General features: G+C 46.5%; 1 protein-coding gene across 4 annotated transcripts in view; it reads left to right on the top strand.

The window, feature by feature from the left end:
- The window catches only part of kazna (kazrin, periplakin interacting protein a), a 96,775-nt gene that overhangs the window by 42,422 nt on the left and 37,715 nt on the right, over positions 1-16,638 (top strand). For all 4 annotated transcript variants that reach the window (XM_084462110.1, XM_084462109.1, XM_084462113.1 and 1 more), the window contains exon 2: positions 9,685-9,792. In XM_084462110.1, the coding sequence (XP_084318236.1) occupies positions 9,685-9,792 (108 nt within the window). The remainder of the gene's footprint in view (positions 1-9,684; positions 9,793-16,638) is intronic.

Genomic DNA, 16,638 nt, shown 5'->3' with positions numbered 1-16,638 from the left:
TAAATGTTCTTTAGTAATTGGTTAATGATTTAAAAGTACACCTTATAAATAGGTAATAGATCATGAACAAGCGATTAGCAAACTACTTACTAATAACTCGTTAAGCATTTGTTAATAGTTGATCCACCTACAGTTGGCCCCATCTAGCCTTCCACCAGGGGACCCAGCTAAACACAAATGACCTGCACAGCCAACTGTGATGTTCATTCAGAAATAGATATAGGTAATACTCTTTTAAAGAGAGCAGGGGATCATGGGATATGAAGGCCGTAAGAGGGAGCGTGAGCAGGGTGTGCTGTACGAGACCAGGGACGGAAGACGAATAAAGACGCCAGAGTTTAGGCTGACCGTTACAATCGACCCCCCTGCCTTTTCTTTCACCTGACCAGGACTTCACACCAACCACAGCCAACGCTCCAGAGGAACACAGCAGGCGCACGGTAGCCATCTTTTGTACACATAGTTTAAAGCAAGTACATCGCAGGCTTTAGGCTACATCTGTTTTAGTTATTGTAGGTGTGGGGAGACTAGAAAGCACCACAAAAAGTCTGAATAATTTTTTTTAGGGTAATCATGAAGAGTTTTGCAGCAATCAATACAATCAATCGAAAGCAAGCAAGCACTGTTGATTTTGACTAATTTGCTTCAGCTAAGGCCTTTTGTTAAGCAGTGTAAATAAATGTAAAATACAACAGTGCAAACTTTAATTGGGTTGTTTGAAGACAAAGCTCCCTGAGGAGCTCCGCTGAACACATTTTCTTTTTCATGCTTCGAGTCGGAACTGGGGTTAAAAAGCTCACAATAAAAACAAACTTTTGGGGAAAGATAGCGGTTAATAATTTGTTTGGAACAAAGCTCAAGGAGTCTTCTTCAACCTTGCAGAACTTTATTATAATTGTAGTATAATGACTATCCATGTTTCCACTTCTATCCCCGGAGCAAATTTGAAAAGCATTTATTTTAAAGCCAATGTTACAGTATTTTCCTCCTGGCCACTGAAGCTACTGTGAAAAGTGACGAGGCAGGTTGTCAGTACTGTTAACTCATACTGTACAACTTCACTGTACTTTTCTGTTAACTCTGCAGTACTCTGGTATTCAATAATGAGGGTGACTGTGTTGTGGTCCTGCCTCTGTCTGCCCTGCTCGCCCCCCTGACTCCCGGCCCGGACCCTCACCCCCCACTCCCGGACCCTCACCCCTGACCCCTGCTCTCCCACTCCTCTTCCTGGCCCCCTCAGGTTCTACTCCAGCGCCCAGGTATTGTTCTATCGGTGGTACTGGAGAAGCAACGGCCCTCTAGTACCTCCTCTAGTACCTCCTCTAGTACCTGGACCCGCTGAGTCTCTCCAGTTCCCCCCTCTTTCTCTCCCACCGGTTCCCTCCAGCCCCTAGTTCCTCCCTCTCCTAGTCCCCGTGCCCCACCCCAGGTTCCAGCCCTAGTCCCAGCCCCGGGCCCTGCTCCCCTGTGACCGCCCTAGTCCCCTAGTCCTAGTTCCTCTGTCCTTGTGCTGGTGTCTTGTTCGGAATCCCTCCACGTCCTTGTCTGGGTGATTGCATGAACCTGTGTCTCGTTGTGTCTTGTCACTCACCTGCGATTTGGAGTAGCAGAGTGACATAAAGGGCAGGCCATTTCTTTCGCAAAACGTACTGGATAGGCTACATTTATACTGTATTTCTATAACAAATGACCATAAACAACCCTTGTATTACAATGTGCCTTCATATAGCGCGATGTGACTTTGTTTCCTATTGTAAGAGTTGAAAATATTTGAAGGAATAGAGGGAATGGCTATTTTCTACAGCATGCAGTATATTTTGAGGATCTGTGCCCTTTTAGACGCATCACTAAAGTTATGAGAACGGACCCAGCAGTTTCCCCTGGGGGTGATTTCTGCAGTGCAATTCACATCCACAGCTATTGCACTATTTTTGTCTGGCCAACATTTTGACTGCTTGCTGCTGAGTCATAATAAAGTTAGTGCTCCCAAAACTGTTATCACCATTCTTTCCTTTAGGTCTGTTACTCTGTCCCATCCTAAAATGTTTCATTCTCCTTCTACTTTAGAACTCGTTTTGGGGTTCTGAGTCAGAACAGACTATTTGGTTCTCATGAACAGACACTGGAAATAGCTTACTTCCCTTGCCCAAAAAATCTAACAAATTATTATTCTGTACTAATTGTTTATAATGTGATGCAAATGTGTGTGATTGTCAATTGTTTATTTGTTTAAATATCCTATTACTAGATTATATTAGATATTCAATATCTGTGAAATCCCCTGATAGGCTATTTATTGCATTATGTGGTAATTGTTGTGAGGCGTTCCAAGTAGTCTGTATGCTGATATTTGCCAATACAACAGACACTGGAAATAGCCTATCTAATGCTTGGACTTCGACATTGTTGTTTTTATATTATATATTTACAGGGGAAAATGGAATTAGAAAATAATTTGACTGTGCGGCCACCACGACACCCATTGTATAGGCTTTTTTGTTCTTATAAAAAGTTTGAATCCTTTAACAATCTGGCCTTTACGTTTAGTAAATTGATTGATTCATTAATTTAAAACAGATAAACAAGCCTCATTTCAGTTTTCTATAAAATCATGCATACTGTATGTCAAAAGCTTAACGCGTGAACAGATCCAGCCTTTGACACAAAACCCACAGCACATAACACAAATCACATTTTAGCATTAGGCAGGTCAGTTAGCAAGAGTAATGTAATATACAGTATAATGATTATTATACAACAGCTACTTCCAACCACGCATTGTGATTGGCCAAGAGGCATTTGGAACGGTGCAAATGACCACAATATACCAACGGGTAAATCGCTGTTAAAAGTATCACTCTGTAAACGCTGTCAGCCGTTAGTTGCCTATAGCAACGTTAAACAATGGAGAACTATTTGTGTTTGTGGAGGGCTGAAAGCAACGCAATTTAGGGACATTGAACACCACTAACCCATATTTGTCACACACACAAAATAACAACATTGCAGTGCTGTTGCATAAAAGCAATAACACGCTTGAGGTTGTGCTTTATTAGGGTTATTGGCACGTCAATAACTACGATAAAGCACTCCCTCTTGTGTTATTGCTTAAACATACCTCTTTTTATAATCGCCAATTATCCCCATTTAACATAAACCAGCCTGTTACAGTAGCAGTGTACGATTTTTTGCACCATTTTTAGCACCATCAATTTACTCACACAAGCCGTCGTCACTCGCACACACAAAGACAACACCTACCATTTAAGGGATACAGTGGCACCAAAACTGTTGTAATATATTCCCCAAAATGCAAGGCAACATTATACTCACAGCCAGTTACAGTATGGAGAAGCTGGGCCATACAGCTCATACAATGTTGGCCATGTGTTACAAAGCATCTGTGAAACGTCTTTCAGGCGCCAACAAGAGATGGCTGCAATTCAATTTTGTCTCCCATTCAGGAGCTACAGATACAGCAGTATACATACAGTATCCCACGAACATCCGGTCCTCAACACAGCCTCCTCTACCAAAGTGACAAGCTGTGCATTCGAGAAGCCTTCATTCTAATATTAATTGACAACCACTGTAGTCTAAAGGACGAATAGGATAGACGTCGCGGGGTGGCTCACTGTTAGCTGCTCACAATCAACCTGGGTCCTCGCACTTTCTATTTATATGCAGTAACTTCACGGGGCACCTTGAATCGGGGTCCTGCAGCAGGTGATGCTGAGTGGGGTGGCGGCTAGTGGTGATTAATGCCTGAATACAGGTTTATCAGGAGTCCAGCAGCTCCAAGACCAGCGAATGTCAATGCAATTACAGGCAGTGGCAGAGCTAAGAAAAGGGAGATGGTGGCTATCTGCAGATTGCAGACAGACTGGGGAATATGTGTCTTGGAGAAGGTTCCAGCTGCAGCCCATTCTATCCTTAATCACCTCCACTTCTCATTAGGACCTGCTTTTGTTCCTTCCCATTCTTTTCTTCCCTGCGAGGACAGATAAAATATGGCAGGCTCTAAAAAGAAAAAAGCCAGGACTCGTTAAAAAAAAAAAAAAATTAGTTCAAGGAACCTTATTAAATCTAGAGAGAGAGAGAGAGAGAGAGAGAGCGACAGAGAGAGAGAGAGAGAGAGAGGAGTGACAGAAGAAGAGGAGGGAGGGATGGTGGAGTCAGTCAGCTGAGGAAGAGGAAAGGACCTGAGGGAAAGAAAAAATGACAGGCAGAGAGAGAGAGGAGACGGAGGAGAGGGAGGGGAACGGACCATAACGACTGATTATCAGGCGGCCGCTTCAGTATCGGTTAAATAGTTATAGTGCAGACGTCCATTCTATTGCTATGAAAAGCGCCCAGCCCGTCCCATTAGAGAGCGACCAGTGAACTCACCCTGTCAGAATACTTTATTCTTCCCGTATTTTACAGCCGCTTTGCTTCGATGATCTGTCGTAGCGATTTCACAAGCCACCAAGCTGCCGCAACGGTGTGCTCCTTGCTTCTGTTACATGTAACAGTGTGATGTGTGATCCTATTTCAACCTGGACTTGATGTCGCTAGCCTAGAGCCCAGAGCTTTGACAATACTCTAGGAGTACTGGCTGTGTGGAGTGTCAGTCTGGACTTCCTGCACTGCTGAGGTTTCTGCAGAGGTGACAGGGGTCTGAAGTCGACGGTGACGGTCAACGGTGACGGTCAACCCTCAGGTGGATACCAACCTGGAAAGGAGATGCGAGGGAGACCGCGAGACTCAAGGAGCCAAGCACGGTCTCTCTGTTGTCAGACCGGTCAGAACTAATCTAAAGATTATAGAAGAATAGGTTTAAACTAGCATGTCAGGCTCTGTCTGCATACTCCAACATTAGTACATCTTACTGTAAAGGCAGGAATCTCTGTCTGTGTGTCTGTCTGTATACTGTATGTCTGTGATTATCTCGACAACCAGGCACTGTATGAAGTTGACATTAAGCAGGTGTATTGCTCAGGGCCCAAGGTAGTGCAGTGTCGAGTTGTTTGTGCGAAGTTTTGGGGATGAGCGGTTCTCAAGAAAGCTGCTTCATCGGCCGGTTCCAAACGGGCATTAGGACTGAAGGAAGTGCAGCCAGAGGGCGCTGTGACGAAAACGATACTGAGAGCGGCCCAGAAACAGCTAAAGGCGTTAGCGTTTGGATGCAATGCTGCAGACGGTGAGGACGGCAGCGCAGATTCAGTTTATATTAATTAAAAGTCAAAAACAAAGGGAGCACGGGGAGCAACACCAACATAGACAATGGACCGACAAGGACAAAGGAAACACAGGGGCATATGTACAGTATAGCAATCAATGAACGAGGTGCAGGTGAGCAGCAAGACAGGACAATGCACTGGTGCAGACAAACAAGACAATCACCCGAGAAAACGACTTGGAGGGATTCCAAACAAGACGGCAACACAAAGAGACCGGGGATGACACAGGGGAACAGGGGACTGGGGCTGGGACTAGGAACTGGAACCGGGCTGGGACTAGGAACTGGAACCGGGCTCAAACTGGAGAGCGGGAACTGTTCAGCTGGACCAGGTACTAGAGGAAGTACCGGGGGACTTGGCTTCCCAAGTGCCCCGGATGGAACAGTACCTGGCGAGGGGAGGGGCCTGGGCCCCTGGGAGGGGCTAGAGAGGGCGGCACATGCGAAACCAGAAGGGGGAGCTTTCTAGGGGCTCTAGGAGCAGAGGTAGCACCAGGAGGAGGAAGTAGGGCTAGTGCTTGAGGGAAATAAGACACTAGGGCAGGACTGGAGTGGGAATAAAGTTGAACCAACCGCAGCCAAATAGCTAACGTTACAGGAATCATCAGTGTAACTGCTTTAGCCACCAACAGACATTAATGTTATGGAAGCTGCTGCTAGTTTTGAGCTTGTGGGCTAACTGGCTATCACGGTCTTATTGTGCTGGATTAGCATTGATAGTATTGGAACTGATGTGTCCAGGTGACAAGACCTATCTTAATTTATCAGACATTATTCATTTCATCATTTCAGTTCACAGCTTTTTCAGTGGCATGGCTGATTCCGTCCTAATAACCAGTCCTGAACAGAAATCAGCCATCCCAGCCCATAAGACAGGTCTAGTTTATCCTCGTCCTCTGTCGAGAAGTGTCTCGGGTTTACAGTGGGGGTCCTTGTTGGAGAAGTGAATCTCCATACTAAAGCCCTCTGCAGCCAAAAGGTGGACTGTAAACCCACACAGACTGTATGAAACACTTCTTGAACCAAAGTGAGTCTTTTATTGGATGCCAAGAAGTGTTAACATGGAGAAACATTGTTGTTAGTGTTCATAGGGTGTTGTTGATTTGAAATGGAAAGTATGTGCCAGCATGTTTCTTTTCCTACAAAAACAGAGACAATAACAGATATATTTCAGTTACATAACCAGTCCTAAGCTTACATAGTTTCGTAGTCTATAAGGTGTCATCCAAAAAAGCGAGAAGACCATTATCGCATCGGTCCTCAAGAGCAAGTACCCGTTACTGCAACCTCAACAAGTCCTCAACAGTGATTACTGTAAAGGTCCTCCGTCTACAGTATAGTCTATACATTGTAGTGTGCATACATGCTGTATAATGTGTGCATTAGCTGATCTTTAGATGATGAAATGTATGAATATTGTAGGCTTAATGTTGATCCTCAGCCAACGTGAAGATACAGTATGTGGCATGATAACCTGGAGGCTTTGTGTTTGTCATGATGTCAATGAGGAGAACAGAATAGTTCTCTGATGGAGCACTATTTGGCAACTACACAACAATTTCTACAATTGTGTTAACAAGTCACATGGGTTGTGAATCTTGGGAGATAGAATTAATCACTTCATCAGAGTAAAATCGCTTTTTCTCTGAGTTGCTTGACTAGTTACTGTATATAGCTCATTATTGATACATTGTTCATTGTTCTACATTGTTCTTCCATGTTGGCCTTTATCTCAAGGTACATAATACATAACTAATCTGGGATATGCACCTGTATTTGTGTGACAATTAATATTCTGCTAGCGTTTGTGAAAGTAAATACCATCTTCACGGAAGTAAATTCACGACAAAGATGTTGTACAGTAACAGAGAGATCAGTCAGTTTTATTCATGACTGATCAACCACATGACATCAGCTTCCTCAACACACTTTGAAGGCGCATAAAATTTCGTCGGGTACACATCCACTCTCTTTTTTGATCTTTTCATTTCGATCAAATAAATGACAAATAATAGCTGATTATCTTCTCCCATTTCAGCCTCCTCAGTCACCGCAACCACCGAACAAACAAGAAAACCAGTATAACTTCATAACTTGGTTTTTCCTCTTTTACCCATTTTGCTTTGAATTAGCATAATGTATGCATCATTAGCAGTGGCTGAGTGTACGCACGGAATGTGTGTTTCTCATTTGCTGCTAGCTGGAGAAAATGACTTATCTCCCTTAACTCCCGGTGGCAGGTACTCACACTCCCACAGATGATAGGCGAGCCGTGTCTTTGCAAGTTAATATTGCAGCTGGGTACAGAGGAGGAGAAGAGAGAGGGAGGAAGAGACGCCAGGAGGAGAGGAGCGGAGGGGGGAGAGCATTCTGCCATCTTGCGGGCTGAATAAATCATCTAAAACAGCGTGATTTATACGATAGGCCGCAGCTCGGGTTTAAATAAAAATGGTATCCTTCATGTGCCAAGGCTCGGCATGTACGCGTGAAGAAGACAAGGCAGCGAGGGACACTTAATATCAGATTGTTCTCCCTACATTTCTCCACACGTGTGTCCGCGTCGCCTCGTCCAATGCTGTGCGAGTTATGGATTAGAGGCCGTTGTGGTGAAGAGGGTGTGCTCTGTCTGTGTTGATGTGGCGCCCGGTAACTCACGCGGCTGTAGAGTTACTGTATGACGGCTCTCACATGCGCTGGGTTGGGCTCACATGGTGCTCTGTCTAGAACGTCAGCGCTCTCGGATATTGTGGGCCAGCTGCGACCTCGCAAGACACCAAAAAATCACTACATTGGTTCTTGTCGTGAGAGTGACTTGGGAAAAACAACATGCCAGTTCTCCTGATAGTTTAATTTGCCACAGAATGGATTGCTTTTATAGCTATTCAAGCAACAGTATGTGGACGTGAGGTCTATTGCACAATAAAAGAACACTTCTATCTCCTGTCATACAATAGTTGAGACCTTGAGACCTTCTAGAGAGACCTACTTCTAATACAGCAATACTAATAGAAATCTCTGGAAAGACATTCTGCAGTTGAGTTTCTCTGCGGCTCGGTTGTTCCATGTCTGCAGTACTATTTCCAAAAAAGTTATTCGTTCTTTTTTAGAAAATCCCCTCAGTTACTCCTCCCAACTCTCACTGAGACCTTGGCGCCTTCCCTGCATCTCCATTTCTGCTGCCTCACGCTAGATTAGTGCACTTAATTAACTACAGTAATGGCTTCTACCTCCCTCTCCTCTCCAGTGAGTCCTCCCTCACCAGGAGCCCTGGCACAGGGCAGCAGGCTGACATTAGTGGCTCTCTAATATCCATAAAGTCAGGCATGGAGAGGAGCAATCGAGCCATAATGACCCCCACCCCCCAGGAACTATCCCTCTCATCCCACACATTTGCGCTCAATTACTGCAATTAATTCTGCTGATAATGACGTCTTAATTGGCCACGGTGGGCAGATGATGGAGGCGGGGGGGAGGGGAGGGAGGGGGGGGCGGAGGCAGAGGTCGAACACATGCAGGATTTACTGTGAGACTCGGAGGCGTGCCACAGAGGTGCAGCTGGGGCACATTTTATAGGCAGAACAGGGAAGCCACCGTGGCCAGCTTTCTATTCCGCTCAAAGAAATGATGGAAAATCAATCATCATCGCAAATCTCGAGGAACGAAATACAGTATTCAAGTTGAAAATCTTTATTGATTACATTGTGTAATTCGTTAAGAACAAAATGACGTAAGAGCGGTCAATGGAAACCAAAATCATTAACCCGCTGGGGGTAAGATGTGATGATTTAAGTGTTCCCTTAATTTTCTTGAGCAGTATAAAATATCTAGCCCACACATTTTCATTCAAAAACATACAGTGATCATAAACATTCATCTGGAGGCTAAATGGCCCTGAGTTGAGAATCAAACCATTAACCATGATAGTAGAATCATTAACCATGCTATTAGAATAATAGAATATTAGAATCACTGCACGGTGACTCCCATGGAATCACACACATTCCTCGTCGTTGCTGCACTTTATCAGCTGAACTATCTGTTATCCTGGTTGTGTAATGTTATCTCAGCAGTTTTTCTAAGTGCGCGTGTGAATCCTTAGCAGCCTGGTGACTGTAATCGTGGTGATGGATGGCACAGCCCTGTGGACGCAGGAAATGAGCAGTGAGAGTTATTGTTCATTATATTTGCGTTGAGAGGAATGTTTGAAGATGATGGGCGTAGTGGGCTCGCATTAATCACTTCCTTCCTAAATACCTCCGAGTTTGTTTTGCCGGTACCCATTTTGAATTCCTCCTCCTGTGAGAATGCACGGATGTACAATACTGTAGACACACACACCAGGGTGAGCTCACACACACACACACACAAGCACACACACACACACACACACACACGCTGTTCACTCCGACTGTCCCATTCCTCTTTACAGACACAATAATATGCTGTCGTTTCCTCTCCCCCAGACCCCCCCTCACACCAGAGACAGAAGCCGCCAGCCACAGACCTCTGCTACAGGAGTGACATCAGCAGCCTCATGGACTTCAACTCCCCTGACTCCTCCCTAGACAAAGGTAAGAAGCTCCTCCCTCTCTGCGCCGCGCTGTGGAACTGAGAACCTGGGGTTTGCAACGTGGGCTCAGTCTGTCACTATAAAGCCGGGAGTACGGTACAGTACGGTACAGTAGCATCATCACGTTCACCATCCATCCGCCTTTCGCTTGAGCTGGTTCTAGCTCCTCTTTGTATTCAGCTCTTTGTCCGATGGGCAGAGGGGGCGCTGATGACACCCACGCAGCGCCCCGTCAGGATCAGTCACAGGCCCGTTCTGAGGCAGCCAGACGGGGGGACTAGAGCCGACCAGAGTGGGTGGGAAATGCTCTACTGCACCCGGGCCCTTCTGGCTAAGCCAACATGGCAGCCTGACAGATCCAACATGGCTCTCTAGTCTCCAGCCAGACGCACTTTCAGATCTGCAATCCCACTGAAGAGCTCCTCTTGGTGGGGGGGAGGTGGGGTGAGGGGGGGAGGGGGAGGGGGGGGGGGGGGGGGGTGTATTAAGCTTGTTCAATACTGTTCATTATTATGCGTGAGGCTGAATATGCTAGGCTGATTTGGGATCCGGAAATGATACCAGTGTATTAATTGTGTTTATTATGAGATGTTAAATCAAACTGACCTAAGGTCAGTGCTATAGTTTGGGGAAGATGTAATTCATGATGATAGCGTAGCTTCTTGAATTATTATTGATTGTTGAATTATTGATAAGCATGGCTGGGGAGGGTCTTTGTGGAAGGTAATAATAAGCATTATGGAATGAGAAGCATTCCGCTGCACGTCGTGCCTAACCACTCCCGCTAGCCGTGGCGATATCCGTGTCATCCCACGGCTTCGAGTTCCATAATGCTTTTATACAACGGTTGCCACATTTATCCGTCAATATTTCAAAAAGAAAGACAATACGAACTTTAAATAAATGTATTTTTAATGGAACTATTTGTTAATCATTTGCGGATACGCTGAAAAAGGGAATGTTGCCAGGCAACGACAATGCTACAGCACATCTTTGTAAACATTGACCTGGACACTCAGATAAGGTGCAGTTATGGGGCGGCTGTAGCTCAGTTGGTAGAGCAGGTGGTTCAATGATCGAAGGGTCAGCGGTTCGAATCCCAGCTCCGACTGTCCACATGTCGAAGTGTCCTTGAGCAAGACACCTAACCCCAAATTGCTCCCAATGAGCAGGTTAGCACTTTGCATGGCAGCTGCCGCCATTGGTGTGTGAGTGTGTGTGTGAATGGGTGAATGAGAGGCCATTGTAAAGCGCTTTCCGCTAAGGTGGAAAAGCGCTATATAAGTGCAGTCCATTTACCATTTATTAAAATAGCTGCCCATAACCTCCGTCTGCAGCCGCGTCGCCGGGACAGAGGTTTGGTCTTGCTGGTCAGTTTCCAGGATGTTGCTCCAGTGCTTTCTGAAATATCAGCTACTAATAAGAGGCGGATTGATATTAAAAGAGGTGCGAACATTCCATTTTAGCGTGGGGCCATCGTGGTTATCGCCACGGCTGGAATGCAAACTGACCAATAGAGACAATGGACCGGATCTATACCGTTGCATAATGTACCATAGATACCAATTCAGTTGGTTACTGCATTCGCCTATACTGTACGTGATCACTGTCTAAACGCAGACGGCACACAGACACAAGTCAATATACGCTCTCAAAAGACAATTGAGGGTATTCTTGAACACTGCACAACATACAGTCAGCCACCCTCCTGCAGTATGGGCCAGCTCGTATATTAGTTCCTGGCTTCCTGGGTGCTGTAAATGCAAGCTAAGGGAAACACACACACACATACATACACACACACACACACACACACACTCACACACACACACACATTCCTTCCCTGCAGCGATCAGGTCCTCGTATATCACTACGAGTTTCCTTGGTATGGGAACAGGGAGCTGTGATATCAGCAAATTCATCACGGGTCTGCAGAGGAACGCGTTTGCCCTCTCCCAGTTTCTCTCTCTCTCCCTCCCTCTCTCTCTCTCTCTCTCTCTCTCTTCCCCTCTCTATCCCTCCCTCTCTCTCTCTCCCTCTCTCCCTCCCTCTCTCACTCTCTCTCCCTCCCTCTCTCTCTCTCTCTCTCTCTCTCTCTCCCTCTCTCTCTCTCTCTCTCTCCCTCCCTCTCTCTCTCTCTCTCTCTCTCTCTCCCTCTCTCTCTCTCTCTCTCTCACCCTCTCTCACTCTCTCTCCCTCTCTCCCTCCCTCTCTCCCTCCCTCTCCCTCTCTCCCTCCCTCTCTCCCTCCCTCCCTCTCTCCCTCTCTCCCTCCCTGCCCCCTCCTAAAGTCACACTCCCCTCCCAGTTCCCCACCCTGTCCCACATATCCAGGGCGGCGTGGTCAAGGGCGGGAGAGGAGATTTGATGACCGTAACTGGCAGCGCCCCGGCACGGTCCCACACAGTCGGCGCTGCATCTGCACATTAACGTCCAGTGATCTCAGTGTGGGGGGGGGGGGGGGGGGGGTAATACTGCCGCTCTCCCTCCCTACTGAGGCGTGACTGAGAGGCACGGTGTGTGTGTGTGTGTGTGTGTGTGTGCGTGCGTGCGTGCGCGCGCGTGTTTGAGTGGCATCTATAATATAGCCGCGGCTACAGCAAAGAGAGATAGAGACAGAGCGGGTAGCGAGACACACCAGTGAGCGCCGGCATTTTTTTTTATCAGGGTGACGTGTGTCAAGTTAACGCGTCCGTCTCCTCCTCCGGTAGCCGGGGGGGGAGAGTGGCATTTTAATTGCCTGCAGCAGCAACATCTCCCTCCAGTGTGATTTCAACACACAGCAGGAACAACCAGACAAAGCCGGATAGTCGCCATGCGGCGCCTTCTGCCTGTGTGTCCCCCCCCTAGCTGAGCGCGGGCTGGGCTTCCCAACACTATAGGTGCGGTATTACTGCATATCGCATTGCAGGTAGAACTCATCCCTAACACAGCGTGCGTCGGACGAGCGTACTCCTCGTTCTGACCGCGGCTGCCGGAGAGAGGGCAGGAAATGTCCCCGGTCGCTTGTGCGTGCGCCGGCCTGCTCCGTGGCTCTCTGACCTTAGTCTCCCTCTCCTCCCTTCCTCTCCTCCCTCCCTCCCTCCCTCGCTCCTGTCCCTTTCTCCTCTGCCCTCACGCGCTACTGACAGGCCAGTCTTCCTCACGCCCGGTATTGTGGGTAAAGAGGCCCCTGGCAGCTAATCTCAGGTGATGGGCAGCGGGTCGGACGCAGGCAGAAGGCTGAGTGGCGGCTGGATCAGGCCCCCCCCCCCATCGCTGATTGAGAGGGAATCACAATCACATTTTCGCCAAGAGGGAGAGAGAGAGAGAGAGAGAGAGAAGGGGGGAGAAAGTGACAGGGGTGATAAAGAGAGAGATTGGGGGAAAGAGAAGAGGGCTTAGCGCAATAAGGGGATAAGTGATGGGAGCAGAGATGAACGAGAGAAGGTTAAGAGAAGGCATTAAGAGAAAGAGGAGCAGAACTAGGGGTTCTAGGTAGAAAGAACAACGTTCTCTGTTGGAAGAAGAGACTGGAAGGAAAGAGGGGAGATTGCTGGGAATCGTTAATAAAGAACAGTGTATTCTCACTGGTCAAAAGAGACACAGGGACATAGCACGACCTTTAGGTTGCCAGGTCAGCCCCTCTCTGTTCATCTATATTTCCTGAGGGTCGGGAGAGTGAAGGATACTGACTATGAGGTCACATCAGGTCTGGGACCCTGGGGATTCCTCCTCCTTGACCCCATAACCCCGGGCGACGCCGTAGGGGTTGACCCTAACCCTAATCCTTGACCCTAACCCCGTAGGGTGGAGGTATGCTCTGACATCTGTCTGAACTGAGCTGAGTCAGAAGATAACCTTCAGGTGGTAAATATTACACATTTTCAATTGAGTCTTACTCACAAAACACAACACGTGTAAAAAAAAAAAATTGCTACATGCTTAATGAAAGCAAACACAGTCATCATACAAAATAAATGAAATCCCTAATCAGCCCTTTGAATAGCCTAGTATCAAGAGTCCAATTTTAAGGCAAATGATACAAAGAGGAAAAATAATTCAATCAAAATTATGAGGAGATTAGCTCCACACTGTTGATCACAAAACAATGAAAAAATAGGTTGTATCTGCCCTTGTATCACTTATTTGGTACAATGAGTCTATTGAATGAAATGTCAGCGTGACTGGCCTCACTCCCCAAGATTTCACCTGTTTCTATAGTAACAAGGCTTTGCAGGTCAGTATTCATCACAAGGTCAATATAGGTACACCGTGAGCTGCTCCAGTGTGTAGGGTTGCCAGGTTTCTGGAAACACCTCCTTTGCAAAGCTACGAACTAAATCCCCTGAGGAAAACAGCGCGGCGTCTACAGTATGTGTGTGAGGATTGGTTGCCAGGTTGGGGAAAACTGTGTGAATGTTATAATGGGATGGGGTCGGGGGGGGGGGTGGAGGTGTGAATTGGGCAGCTGCGCTCGCAGGTGCACATATTGTGTGTATTGACAAGCCCCTCCTTTGGGGCTGTAGTGTTGTTTACCGTGGGCTGTCGACAGGTAGACAAGCCTTACAGAAGCGTTGTTCACAAGCCGCAGGCCTGAGAACTGCGGTGATGAAAAAAAAAAAAAAAGAGACATTGCTGTGCTCAAACACACATACACACGGAGAGAGAAAGTATACACACACACACGCACACACACACACACAGAGCCATTGACGTCTTCTTGGCAGGGCTAGACAGCGTTGCTGTCCAGTAAGGTACTGTGTAAACAGACTGCAGTGAGACAGATTGGCTGCTTGCATTGATTTTCATTTAAGGGATAGTAATGCGCTTACATTATCGCCTTTAGGCATCACACAACTTCACAAGTAGATGCGTGTGTGTGTGTGTGTGTGTGTGTGTGTGTGTGTGTGTGTGTGCGTGCGTGCGTGCGTGTGTGTGTGCGTGCATCTGATTGTACCGTACCTCCATGATTCAGTACACAATGCCAAGCATTGGCAGCAGCTCTGTGCATCCTATGCGGGCGTGGGACGTGTTCTGAGACGTTAAACACCTTTTTTCCTGGAGAGAACGAGACACTGTTCTTCTCCTGTCCCTGGTGCCCATTCAGATACGGTGTAGAGAGAGGCCCCTTGCCAAATAGATGCTTTCAATTAGAGCACCTGACAGCCCTGCTGATTAACGCTTCATCTTCATGAGTGTCTGAGTCCAGTACGGAGCTGGAGGTCTTCCTGCTTCCTCCACACTTCTTCACTGACTGCTGTGTAGTAGCTACAGATGCTAGAAGGCTTGTCTGTACAGTTTCTTCTACATTATGATCTATAGATGTTGTACAGTACAGTATGTTCGTCAGATGCTGACATGCCAATGTCCTCAAGACCCAGGAGAAGCAATGATCAGTATTAGCCATACTTCTTATTTAGCGCTAAAACACTAAAGAACTTTTGCAGTTGGCCTTTAAGCTTACCTGGCGTGGTGAATAGCACTACTGTATTTGGGGTATTCAAGACTGGGTCGCACCAGTTTGGCATAAGTCATTACTAAGTTCAAGTTGTTACTAGCTAATTTCAAACTAGTTGTTCACTCATTTTGGTTGCACCACGCCAACTTACGCAATGATCAATACCTCAGTTCGGACTTGCGTACTTTGTAGTACGGACTTGGAAAGTTCGACTCGGGAGTGCAAACTCCTGAGGACGGGAGGACACAGTATGACTTCTGCAATTGGAACAGCTGCGTCCCTGATGAACCCTTAAACCCCTGGAACTTGTCCAGAAAGCTTCTCGCCTGGTGTTCAACCACCACAAGTTCTCCCACACAACTTCCCTTCTCCGTTCTCTACACTGTCTCCCTGTAGCAGCTCGCATCCAGTTTAAAACTCTGGTACTAGCCTACAGGGCAATGAAAGGAACAGCTCCTTCCTACCTCCAGGCCATGGTCAAACCCTACGCCCCCTCCCGACTGCTACGCTCTGCTACCTGAGGGCGACTGGTAGCCCCATCACTCCGAGGCCCCTGTGGTCGATCGACACGGTCAAGTCTCTTCTCTGTCCTGGCCTCGCAGTGGGGGAATGAACTGCCCACTGATGTCAGGACAGCAGAGTCGCTGCCCATCTTTCGCCACAGGCTCAAAACTGACCTCTTCAAGAAGTACTACCACGATCCTCCCTTTTAAGCACCTGCTATTCTTGTTTTGTTTTGTTTGCTATTCTTGCACTTTGCCTTCAGCACAAGATTATGCTATTACAGTAGTCACTTGTTTTAGAAAAGAGATGAACTTTTGAGTTCTGGTGAGTAGTAGTACATTAGCTTTTCCTACGTTAAATGCAATTAATGTTAGGGTTAAGTTGCTTTGGATGAAAGTGTCAGCTAAATGACTAATGTAATGTAATGACGTCATCATCTCATCTCGGCTTGGCAATACTTGTCGACTCCTGTTATGTTCATCTACATTCATTAATTAATTCATTAACATTAATACATGTAGGCCTACTACATAATGAGTCATTAACCAGGACTTTCATGTCTACGATACAGTGATGTAGGCTACAATAACTTTTTGACTGAGAACCCGGGAAGATGTCTGTGCTCTTAAACTGCCTACAGTATCATGCAATGAATGAAATAAAAACCCTTCTGAAATAAGTCAGATGTTAGAGGGAAATTTAATTCTTCAACAATTCATATCATACAATTCATACTAAGAATACAGTTGAATGAATATTAAATAGTAAAAGTGTAAGTAATAAATATAACAGCAATTAATAAACAATTGATCATCGATGGGTGCCACATCAGGATTCTTCCTCATGCGGAGCCACAGAAGAATTATTAGGTCATCAACAGAAAGCTTTCCTCTCAGTGCTATTG

The sequence above is a fragment of the Borostomias antarcticus genome, assembly GCF_949987555.1.
Source record: "Borostomias antarcticus genome assembly, chromosome: 3".
In the NCBI taxonomy this organism is placed as follows: Eukaryota; Metazoa; Chordata; class Actinopteri; order Stomiiformes; family Stomiidae; genus Borostomias; species Borostomias antarcticus.
This window is presented reverse-complemented; position numbering and strand designations above follow the sequence as displayed.